The sequence below is a fragment of the Oryctolagus cuniculus genome, chromosome 9 (genome assembly GCF_964237555.1).
Source record: "Oryctolagus cuniculus chromosome 9, mOryCun1.1, whole genome shotgun sequence".
Taxonomy (NCBI): Eukaryota; Metazoa; Chordata; class Mammalia; order Lagomorpha; family Leporidae; genus Oryctolagus; species Oryctolagus cuniculus.
In genome coordinates, this window is record NC_091440.1 from 125546865 (window position 1) to 125559137 (window position 12273).

At 41.9% G+C, this 12273-nt stretch overlaps 1 protein-coding gene across 25 annotated transcripts in view; it reads left to right on the forward strand.

Moving 5' to 3' along the window:
* Positions 1-12273, forward strand: part of CCDC91 (coiled-coil domain containing 91) — a 344415-nt gene that overhangs the window by 240264 nt on the left and 91878 nt on the right. For all 25 annotated transcript variants that reach the window (XM_070049574.1, XM_051850367.2, XM_051850358.2 and 22 more), the window contains 3 exons: positions 4271-4363; positions 4455-4523; positions 6625-6801. In XM_070049574.1, coding sequence (XP_069905675.1) covers positions 4271-4363; positions 4455-4523; positions 6625-6801 — 339 coding nt within the window. The remainder of the gene's footprint in view (positions 1-4270; positions 4364-4454; positions 4524-6624; positions 6802-12273) is intronic.

Genomic DNA, 12273 nt, shown 5'->3' on the forward strand with positions numbered 1-12273 from the left:
GTCAGTTAGACTGAGTAATAGTTACCTAACAGGCACGTATAACTTAGTTTTAATAATTGTGCCTTATATATTAGTCCTTTAACTTTTTTTTAAAGATATATTTATTTATTTGAAAATTAGAGGTAGACAGAGAAGCAGAGGTGAGGGGTGAGAGTGTCTTCCATCTGCTGGTTCACTCCCCAGTTGGCCGCAATGGCCACAGTTGTGCCAATTGAAGCTAGGAGCCAGGAGGTTTTTGTGGGTCTCCCATGCGAGTGCAGGGGCCTAAAGACTTGGGCTATCTAATACTGCTTTCCCAGGTCATAGCAGAGAGCTGGACCACAAGTGGAGCAGCTGGGATTTGGACCAGCGCCCATATGGGATGCTTGAACTGCAGGCGCACCCCCAGTCCTCTGACTTCTTCATGAAATTTTTTTCCCCTGAAGGAATGTCTTAGAAAACAAAAAAAACTTGTTAGCTGATAGAAAATTATCTGTCTTGCTCTGTATATTTCTTGGCATTCTATTTTTTTTTAAGATTTACTTAATTTTATTTGAAAGACAAAGTTACAGAGAGAGGTTATAGAGAGAGGTGGAGACTGAAAGGTCTTCCATCTGCTGGTTCACTCCCAATTGGCCACAACAGCCGGAGCTGTGCCCATTCGAAGCCAGGAGCCAGGGGCTTCTTCCGGGTCTCCCGTGCAGGTGCAGGGGCCCAAGGACTTGGGCCATCCTCTACTGCTATCTCAGGCCACAGCAGAGAGCTGGATAGGAAGAGGAACAGCCGGGACTAGAACCAGCGCCCATATGGGATGCCGGCCCTCCAGGCCAGGGCTTTAACTGGCTGTGCCACAGCGTCAGCCCCTTGGCATTCTGATGGGAGAGATTCAGCTATATAAACACATTAGTCCTGCTTTGGGGGGGGGGGGGGGAGAGGGTCCTTTGCCACGGGATGAGCAGTCCCCCTTTCCTCCTGGGTTTCGTGGTCTTGTGATCTGTTTCTGTGCCATAAGGAGCACGGTGGGGGAATGGGAGGTATGCCGTGACCGCACTGTAAGTCACTCATAAATTACAAGGCAAGGCAAGATAAATGGAATGAATGCATGAAAAATTCAGAGATGCAGTCCATAGAGATGGAGCCGATAGACTGTGGGAGCCCTTTTTCATGTCTTAGCCCCTGAGAAATGAGTCTCGAATCCATGCATTTGGTATTCCACTTTCCACGGTCCTGTGCGCCTAGGCAATTTGTGTAACTGCTCTGCAGCTCGGTAACACATTCTGAGTTGTGAGGATCACTGATAATATTTATGGAGGTCCTGACATGCCTGCACGTAGCAGTCCATGATATAATTAAAATAGTTGAAACGTGATGTGAAATCTTGGTAAATAGGATGAATTAGAACGCTCTTCCATCCTACATTCTGTTCATGCCACCCACCCATCCCCAGATCACTAAAATGACAACGAAAGGGTCCCAGAGACCCCATTACAGAAGGGAAAATGGTGAAATAAACAGGAGCTCTTGGTCCAAACATTCCCTGTTGCTGGACAAATAGAGCGGGGATCCCTGGCTTCCAGTGTGCAGAGGTTCTGTTGCTTAGCTGACGTGGCAGTTGAGGATCTGTCCTGCTGTGTTGTCTCCCTAGTTTGCGCGCTGTTAGGTGCTGTTCCTTTTGAGTATAGTGGGCACTGCAGTGTAAAAGGTGCTTAGTCTTCAGCCTGATTATACAGCTTCCAGGAGTTCTTCCCAAGGCTGTACTTGTACTTGCTCACACCACAGCGCACACAAATCAGGATTTTTTTCTTAAATGAGAAATTGGATGCACTGTCTACAGGCAGAATGGTAAGATATTTAATAAATTGAACAAAAATAGAATTATATCTGTAAAGCATAATAGCATACCGCTGAGTTCTGAAAGAATATGAAATGTGTGTCAGTCAGGTGACCGTGTGCATGCATCTACATAATTACATACACAGCTCCCCCAGAACAGCGTTTGCTCAGAATCTGTCAGCGATTTCTTTCGGTTATGGCATCCTGGGAGATGATTTCCACACTGAGTATCTTCCTTTTTCTAAGGCAAATATAACTATATTAGTTGAACTGAAAGTGGTTCTTGATTAGCCACTTGGATTATTGGATAATTTGCTGTAGAAATGAATGGTGTTTAATGTTAAGACCTGAAGGTTTCTGGTGCCATTCAGCGTGTTTGTGAATCAGCTCTCCTAATACTGACTGTTCCTTGTTCAGGAACTGACATCTGGCTTCCACAGTGCCCTGCAAAGAACAGAATGACGTCACAGATTAGTCAAGTTCCCTTCCAGCGAAATGGGAGTGAGGCTTCCGTGATACTGATGATGGCCAGGTAGTGCAGGGTGGCCTTTATCTGTTAAATGGTTTCTACTGGTGAGGGGTAGAAAGGCATGGTGATTGTTGGAATGAGTCGCTCAAGGTCTGAGAAGTTCTCACGCTAAGTCTCAGATGACTCATCTGGAAATGAGAAGTGCGTGCAGACACAGAACAGTCTGTCGTAGGAGGTCCATGGGGTGCCGCTGCAGGCAACACACTTCTCGGAGTGCCTGGAACTGTGAAAGTTGTGCCTGGACACGAAAGGCCAGGACCCTGGTTGTATCTGCTCAGGTGCATCGGTGGTTTTACTGTGAGTGGATTTCAAGCATACTTCAGGTTTATCTGTTCACAGACAAGATCTAAAATCATCTTCTGTTACAGCATTGTGTCAAAACTAAGAAGCAACTGTCAGGCATGAATTTACACACACACACACACACACACACACAATCATCTTTGCTGAAATACCCTCTTTGAGTTGGGTTCTTCTTGGGCCACGGAGGGAACCTGGTCCACATGGAAGCACTTAACGATTTCCATTAGTCTGACTTGCTGACATAATAGTAAGGAAAAAAATCACTTCATAGTTATTAATGGCTCTGAAAAGCCTGTTCTGTATTTTAATTACAATAATTTTATTCAGTTTGTGTTTTTTATGGAACATTCTTGTCCTCATTCAAGAATTGTACTTGCCATTGCCAGGTGTTAATTGTTTGTCAGGTGTAATATCCGTGCCTGTTGTTCACAAGTGTAGTGTTAAATGGGGCTGGGTACTGTTGTTGAGCCTGTGTGCATCTAGACTGGGAATGCACAATTAGACTCTCAGTTGTCATTCCTTGTGTATTCTGTGGTAAGTCTACTCATTTGTTAGTCCACTGCCTTTCACAAATTCATATGGTACCAATAATTTCTCAGAATCATGCCATGATTTGTATCACGGTTTGGAATTTTTTTTTTAAGAAAAACCACACATCTTTCATGTGATGTTTCTGATTCTGTTGGAAAGCGCCGATGAAAAGTAACATTAAAATGAAAAGCAGGAATATAACATTATCTTAAGACATGGACCGTTTGGTCATTTATCCAAATATAGACTGCCTCCTCCGGAAATGGCTGGAATCAGAACAGCTTTGAACCACATGTCTGTCTGAAAACTTGGGTGTCAGGCTGAGTTCCTATGTAAGGGAGGCTTGCGGGTCAATAGCATTTGAAACGTGAGCAAATTTCCCTGTGGGATCTGAATGAGAAATCTGCGTGAGTAGCAATGTGTACAGATAAAGTGTTCCCACACCAGCACTGCTCTGAGACAGCGTCTGGCATTTCTGTAGGGGAGATACTGAGGCTACAGAGGGTGAGCTTTGTTAGAAAGCTCCAAGCACCCGGCTCAGGGTGTCGGAGGGTTCTCTGTGCCTTTTCACTAGCCCATTGGAATAGAAGAAAGTATCTGAGCCCCGCACACTTGAACGTTGGTTATTGTGTAATATTCCTTTGAGTGATGTCCTAAGTTCACGTTTCAAGTCTCTGCTAAAATGCTGGAATAATAAAGTGTTTAAATTTCTTCCCTGCCACTTTACTAGATGGAGTGTGTGTTTCCTATGGTAGCCCTTCACCAAGCAAACTTGAGTTACTGTCTGATTACTGTTGTTGCTGCAAGCCGATGATGGGATTTTTCCAAATACAGTTTTGGAGCAAGATATCATTTTCATGTTAATTTTCCAAATGGGTGTATTTTTTAGTTAGATCTCAAGTCATAGAATTTGCTGAATGTTGGGACTAACAGAGATTGGAGAAAAGGAAGTTCAGTGTTTTGGGGTTCTATGCCTTCCTTTTAGAAGAGTTACTTGTATACCTCTGGGCACGTGAATTCAGTGCTACCAGCCACATTCCTCAATAGATACTGGTCTCAGAGCCATAATCCTGATTCCCTTATCTCTCCTTGTAGCATCAGAGGCTCCTGGAAATGTTAGACACAGAGAAGGAACTCTTAAAGGAAAAAATAAAGGAAGCTTTGGTTCAGCAGTCTCAAGAACAGAAGGTAGTATTTTAAGTTTGCTCAAAATATGTAAGCAATATGTTTTGTTTCCTCAGAGCCTACACTTAGTGTCTTTCCGTCTTATCACTTACAGGAAATATTGGGAAAATGTCTGGAGGAAGAAAGACAAAAAAATAAGGAGGCATTAGAATCTGCTACAAAGGTATGTCCATCCACATTAATGGGTTGTCTTTGAGTGGGACAAAAACCCTGAACTTATTGATGGTATTTCTAGTGTACTTTTGTGTAATGATTCAGGGCAGAAGATGTTTTTCTTATTTTTCCCCCTTACACTTAACTAGAATAAGAGGCGCCTTACAGTTTACACTCTCAACTACTTGGTAAAATAATGTATCTGTTGGGACACTGATACCCACCTGGGGCTTAGTCGCAGATATTGTTGCCCGCGTGGGGGGGAGGGGTGTCTGTGTATGTGTCTCTATCTCAGAGTAAGGAATTTGTAAAGCCAGATGTGAAATAACTCATTAATTAGAGTACTCATTGGTATGAAATATATACATAGCAACATGTACACCTACAGCACTAACTTTGGAGTTTGGGATTTTAAATTAAGGTCAGGAAATACATACTGACTGTATCACTGTGCCACAGTGACGACTGTGAATTTATCCTTTTCTTAAAAGAGTTAAAAATATTACTTAAATACCAGTAAGGCAAGGAGGAATGTACTAGCTTATGCGCATATAGCTAAGATGTCCCTGTCATACCTTTTAATCTGTTGTTTTTGAAATAAGTCTTGAAAGACGGCTAGTATTCTGAACTGAGTTTGAGTTGTATGCGGTAGGTAAGGGAGAGTGTTGACAGTTTTTAGGGCGAAACGTACCAGTAACTAACACTGATGTTGGGAAAAAGGGGGAGTTAGCACAGGGAATAACAGGCAAAGACCAGACTACCTCAGAAATCTGGGGGAGAGACAGCGAGTGATAGAAATAGTCTAGTACTGTTTTGGACAGGAAAGAAACAGACACATTGTAGAAATCGGAGCCAGAATTGACATGGACATGTGGTGTGGATGCTGCAGTCGAAGGCCAGGTTGTGAACTTGCAGAGCATGGGTTCAGGTCACAGTGGAAAGTAATCTGAGTTAGTTTAAGGCAAAAAGTTAAAAAAAAAATTATTCAAAGCTTAAGAAAGGATTGAGGTATTACAGATTATTGAAATTTTATTTGCCACAATTTCATTTCCTGTTTTTTTTTAAAAAATTATTTATTTATTTGAAAGTCAGAGTTACACAGAGAGAGGAGAGGCAGAGAGAGAGAGTGAGAGGGAGGTCTTCCATCCGCTGGTTCACTCCCCAGATGGCTACAACGGCCAGAACTGCGCCGATCTGAAGCCAGGAGCCAGGAGCTTCTTTCTGGTCTCCCACGTGGGTGCAGGAGCACAAGGACTTGGGCCATCTTCTACTGCTTCCCAGGCCATAGCAGAAAGCTGGATTGGAAGTGTAGCAGCCGGGACTAGAACTGGTGCCCATATGGGATGCCAGCGGTTCAGGCCAGGGCGTTAACCCACTGCGCCACAGCGCCAGCCCCACAATTTCATTTCCTACTGCAGTTCACTGGTAAAGAACTACCGTTGGTCATGTTTCGGTTTGAGATCATCAAGAATATCTAGAGTTATTTACACTGGCTACTCATTTCTTTTTTCTCTTACCAATCTGTGCGAGAATGGATTTTCTGTATGTCTACCCAAAAGCTGTATCATTACCGGCTTAAAAGAGGAGAAAGATCTGCTACTAAGTCAGACATTAAAGAGGTTTACATATACGTAACAATGCCTTTCTTGTCACTGTTTAGGAAAATATAATCATGATTTTAAAATATTTTAATGTAGTAGGCATGTAATGTTATTAATTTTACATGAGTCAACATTTTTCTTGATTTGAATTTTCACTACAGTAGATATGTATGTGTGTAATGAATACCAATAAAAGGTCTTTGATGTCCTCAATAATTTTGAAAATTTTAAAGGGATGTTGACACCACATGATTTAAAATCTGCTACTTTAAGCTAAGGCTTGGAGGTCAGAAATACCATGACACTAAGTAGAAATATTTGTATAAAAACAATAGATTTCTATCTTACAGCTCTTATTATGTAATATGCACAGAAACAGCAGCGTCAGGACTGTACCCTCTAGGATCAAAGCTTTGTGTCTTGTAGGTTAACCAGGACTGTCTCATTCAAGTAATCACAGTGCAGTCTCTCTTCCCAGTATTTTTATTTTGATCATTATTTGTTTTGAAGCTTGAGAAAGAAGCAGTGAAGGATGCGGTTTTAAAAGCCATAGAAGAAGAAAGGAAAAATTTGGAAAAAGTCCATGCTGAAGAAAGGGAATTGTGGAAGACAGAGCATGCAAAAGATCAAGAAAAAGTATCTGAGGCAATTCAAAAAGCTGTGCAGGAACAAAGGAAAATAAGTCAGGTTAGTACAATTAACTCTTTATAAACATCTCCTTTTTCCTTATTTTCTCAAAATGAAATGTGCTTTCAGGAGCTACATACCAACATTTCATTATTTTGTCATTAATATTTCAAACTGATAGTTTTAAATATTTCGATGTGCTTTCAAACTTCTGACATTGTATGCTTGGTATCTTACTATTTTACCTTTTAAACTCTTTTTTCAGAAATGTCAGGATAAAATTGACATGCAGTCATTGCGTCTACCCTAACGTTTTTCTTTTCATAAACAGATACATACTTAGACAGTGAATATAAAATGGTATGCTTGCGTGGAAAAACCATTTAATTTTTAAGTCTCTCTTGTATATATGATTCACCTCTGTGGAATTGAGGTATAAACTCCTTGAAAGTATTCCCTGTGGTCTCATCAACGATACATGCAGACAGACATACTCAAGTATCTGATTGCAGCCCCTGTTCTCAGGTCGTGTAGATGTGCACCCATGAGACTGAGCAGGGGGCCATGAATCAGTCAGCAGGCCTCTCAGAGAACCTCTCTGCTAGTGTGTTGGGGGTGAACAGGAAACACTGCAGAGTGTGAGACCCAGCACAGGTTATCCGCTGTGGGTTCAGAGCATTGGGAAGATAACAGTGTTGCAGATATTTGCCTGTTTCACTAGAGATTGTGTATATTTGCCTGTGTGTGTGTGCAGAGCAGTTACTTGCTACATGACTAAGGGGGTTTAACAGGGAATACATATGGCAGAGAGAATGATATTTACAGAACAGTGCTTCCAGGTAATTCTCAGGTTCGCAAAAGGTAGGTGGTGCTGTCTTGTGCTCTCAGCCTTTAAACAGCTCGCTTCCTTTCTTTGCGGTATGTTTGATTGTATGGCAGCCAAGCAATTCCGTTAGCCCCTGAGAGCATCAGAGTCCTAGGAAATTAACAACTTACTTTCCTTGGGAAGCAAAAGAAGTTGGATCCCTTGTTGTTTATTTCTACCAGCAGAGTAGCCGAACAAATTGCTGTGGTCAATTTATTCTTTGATCTTTTACATTAATAATGGAAATGCTTGCCTGGTATGTTCCAGGCACAGTACTCATTTCTGGAAACACAGCAGTAGGAAAAAAAATAATAATAATGCGTCCTTTTGTAGAAGTCTGATAGGAAAGTAATAAATGTGTCCTGTGATGTCAAGTAATCAGCAGTGTCTGCAACACTGAACCTGTGTGAGGGGCTAGAGAGTGAGGGAACCCGTGCGTGCACCATGGAGTTGGTGGCAGTTCTCTAAGGAGCTAGCGATGAAGCTGAGCCCTGCTGTGAGGTGAATAGTGCTTCAGGGAGCAAATGCATTTTAGAGGCACAGCAGGTGCAACGTGAACCTGTATAGCAGCTGGATGGAATCACTGCTGTACGGTGTTGTGGGTACAGACAGTGTAGACGACCCATTGGAACAGGGGAGAAGCTAGGAACGTGATCCAGCTTGCGTGTAATTTACAAACACTGTAGAGCTGATGGTACAAATTATGTAGGATAAACTGAACCGGAGTGTTCTATCTGGAGTGCCTGGAAGGGCTTGGGCAGTCTGTGATTTTACTGCAGTTTTGTTTCAAACCACATCTATGTACAATTTCCTCTGCTGAGGTGGTCTATAGCTTTTCCTAAATTATCATTAGGGTATTCCTGAGTAACTTAGAAAATGACAGCTGACTACTTACTTCCTTCTGGGCTCTATGTAGTAAAATGAATTCCAAAGAGATGAAATGTTATTTAAATCTTTCAAGGTTCTAAAAAGAAATGGAGCATACACTGATACGCTTCGAAGGGAAGAGGCTAAGTGTAATTTCTGCTTAGGACCTCCACAAATCACCTTTTTTATAAAGGAAAAGAAAGCATTAGCAAAAGTAGTCAAAATCAACTTTCTTGGAATATTAAACATTTGCAACAGTTCTAATGCTTGTTCAAGCAAAAGGGTTAAATTTCAGTACGAATAGCAGGTTTGTAGAGTTTTGGCTTGCTTTATGCCCATGCCCTTCTCACAAACTGCATACACACTTTGACTAGTAGTAGCCTGACAGTGGTGGAAACTAGGAAAGCCCACCATGTCAAAGCCACGGGAAGGGACAGATCAAGCGTGGAGCTGCACAAAGGACTTAGACCCAGGTGACTCTGACTTCCCTGACTGGTCTGAAGGCTTCCTGCAAAGTCCTTAGTGCTTTGCAAGGCTTACTGATGGTTGGGCTGACTCATGGCTGGAAAGAGGGGAAAAGGCCTGTGTCCAGGAGGTCTGTGAAACACAGGTGCAGCAGTCCTTTATCCTGTCACCTGCCTGGGACAGGGCAATGTGATGGCCACAGGTGGCTTTGAGAAGTTCTCAATGTGAAAAATATTCCTGGAATTTTTGAAGCACAATCACCTGCCAGCCAAAGACCCAACAAGGCTGACCGTGAAGGCAAGGGTTGAAACTGTAGCCTCCTGGCGTGCCCCAGCACATGGAATCTCTTGGGAAATGTGTTTTGAGGGTTCCCAGTAATTTTCATTTATTTGGTAGAATTTCTCATTGATGCCGTATTCTCAAGGGTTTTCTGTATTTGGGAGATGTTTCTGATTCTCTTAGGAGTCAGTCTTCATCGGTTCTGTATCTCTAGGAATTTACTTTTAGTTTATCCAGCTGATGGGTCATGCTAGTCTCCTTTGTGTTTGGGTCAATAGTCTCACTAAAGTTCTGTGACGTTCACTTATGTTTTCAGAACACCAACTTAGTTTCATTATTTTCTTTCATCTTTCTACTCATTTTTTTCCCTGCTATAAATCTTACTTTTCCTTCCTTATGTTAACTTTAGGCATAGTTTGTGCTTTTTGTAGTTCTGTGAAGTATAAAGTTAGGTTGCTAATTGGAGATCTTTAATGGAGTACTTCATTGTTCTGAGCTGTACTCCTAGTAGTGCTTTCACTACATCCCGTGGTTGGATATGTTGTGTGTGTTGATTTCTAACTAATGTTTTCATTTCTTTAACTCAGAAATTGCTTGGAAATTTGTTTCTAATTTCCAGCTACTTGTGAATTTTTCGATTTTCATGCTGCTACTGATGACACTTGATGTAACTGTAGCCTTCGATTTGTTAGGACTTGTTTTGTGACTCAAAGTGACCAATTCTGGACAGTGTTCCATATGCGCTCTGGGAGTATGAAGATTCTGTTGCTGATAGGCTGGAATGTTCTTTATATCCCAGCAGTTCCTTTTCGTCTATGATGTTAACATCTGCTGTTTCTTTATTGACTTACTTTCTGGATATTCTATCCATGACAGGTGGTAGAGCATTGAAATCATCTGTAAGTGTTGTATTTGTGCTATTTCTTCCTTCATTTCTGTCAACGTTTGCTTTATATATTTAGGTGAGAGGTTGGCTGCATAATTGGTGCTTGTTTCTGACAGTTACTCATTTATCATTATGTAATGTCAATTTCTTTGCATCTGGTGACATTTTTGGACTTACAGTGTAATTTATCGGATTCAAGTGGAGCCATGCTTGCTCCCTTTGGGTTACCGTTTACATTTAATGTCTATTTCATCCCTTCACTTTCATTCCAGGTGTGTCCTTAAAGCCACAGGCGTCTCTTGTAGCTTTTTGTGGGTACTTTTTTTTTCTCATTTGCCCACTGTGTATCTTGACTAGGGAGGTTAGTACTTTTACATTCATAGTATTTATTGAAAGAGAAGAACTCACCATTGTACTTTTGTTAATGGATTTCTTTCAGTCATCTAGTTCTACTGCCTGTCTTTTATTTCTCTTCCTGTTTTATTTCTGTTTCATTTTTTAAAAATAATATCTATGTTGTGATTTCTTTCGTGTTTCCTTTTTTTTTTTTTAACAGACAGAGTGGGCAGTGAAAGAGAAAGACAGAGAAAAAGGTCTTCCTTTTTCTGTTGGTTCACCCCCCAGTGGCCGCAGCAGCCGGCGCACCGCAGTGATCCGAAGCCAGGAGCCAGGTGCTTCTCCTGGTCTCCCATGGGGTGCAGGGCCCAAGCACCTGGGCCATCCTCCACTGCACTCCCAGGCCATAGCAGAGAGCTGGCCTGGAAGAGGGGCAACCAGGACAGAATCCGGTGCCCCGACCGGGACTAGAACCCGGTGTGCCAGCACTGCAGGCGGAGGATTAACCTAGTGAGCCACGGTGCCGGCTCGTGTTTCTTCTTTAGCTTTGTGTGGTTATCATGGCACTCACATGAAACATCATATACTTGGGGTAGTGCATGCTGGGCTGCTAAGAACTACAATTGCATGCAAAAACTCTGCACTTGGACTTCTGCAACAGTTTACATCTCACCTTGTGTATCCACTAACATATTTTTGTAGTTCTAGTTGTTTTTAATTATCTCTGTTTTACTTTTTATATTGATGGAAGGTGAGTCACCTTCTGTCAATCCGGTGTTTCAGTGAGCTGTACTTATTTATGAACATTATCAGGGAGGTTTATATACTTTGATTTACTGCCTAGAATATTGTCATTTCAACCTGAGTTACTCCCTTAAGCATTTCTTCAGTATTTTTTTTTTTCTACTTACCTCTTTCTGCCTCTCAAAGAAGTAACTTCACCACGGCCAATGCCTGCAGCCTGGGTCTCCCACAGGTCTGCAGTAGCTGAAAGATGGGAGTTGCACCTAGGCACTCGGTACGGGAAGCGGGTGTCCTCACTGACGTTTTATCCACTAGGCTAAGCACTCCTGTCCATGTGGCATGTCTGGTAAGGCACTAAGCTGGCCGTGATGAATTCCCCAGGTTTTACTACTCTGCATTTCTTTGTGTCTTCTTCCTTTTTGAAGGATAATTTTCCCCGGGTTGATAGTCATTTGAGTTTTTGTTCCTAACACATTGAATGTATCATTCCATTCCCTTCCGAGTTTTTGCTGATAAGTCTATTCATAATTTTATTGAGATTGCCTTGTATGGTTTCTTGCCACTTTCAAAATTACCTTGTGAATTGAGCTTTTGATAAGTTGATGATTGTAATGTCTCACCCTGGTTTTTTTTTTGGGGGGGGGGTTGTGTTATTTCGGGTCTACTGGACCTTCTGGATTTGCACGTTGATTTCCTTTTCCTGATTTCGGAAATTTCCGCTCATTATCTATCTAGATAATCTTTCTGTTGCCCTTTCTCTCCTCCTCCGGGACCTCTGTAATGTGTACATCGCTCTGCTTGATTTTTCCCTGAAGTTCTTTCAGCTTTTTTTACTCAGACTCCTGTGCAATGTCTTCAAGCTTTGTGACCTGCACTTCTGCTCAATCTAATCTGTTGTGGAAACCCCTATTGGGATGTTTTTCAGTTCCAAGATATCTGTTTGCTAGTTTCTAGTATTTTCTATCTTGGTTGAAATCCTCACTCTGTTCCTATATGGTCACACTGACCTCATTAAACATCTTTATGATGCCTGCTTTGTATTCTGTCAGGTAAAGCATCTGTCTTCATTGCATTAGGCTTAGTTGAACAA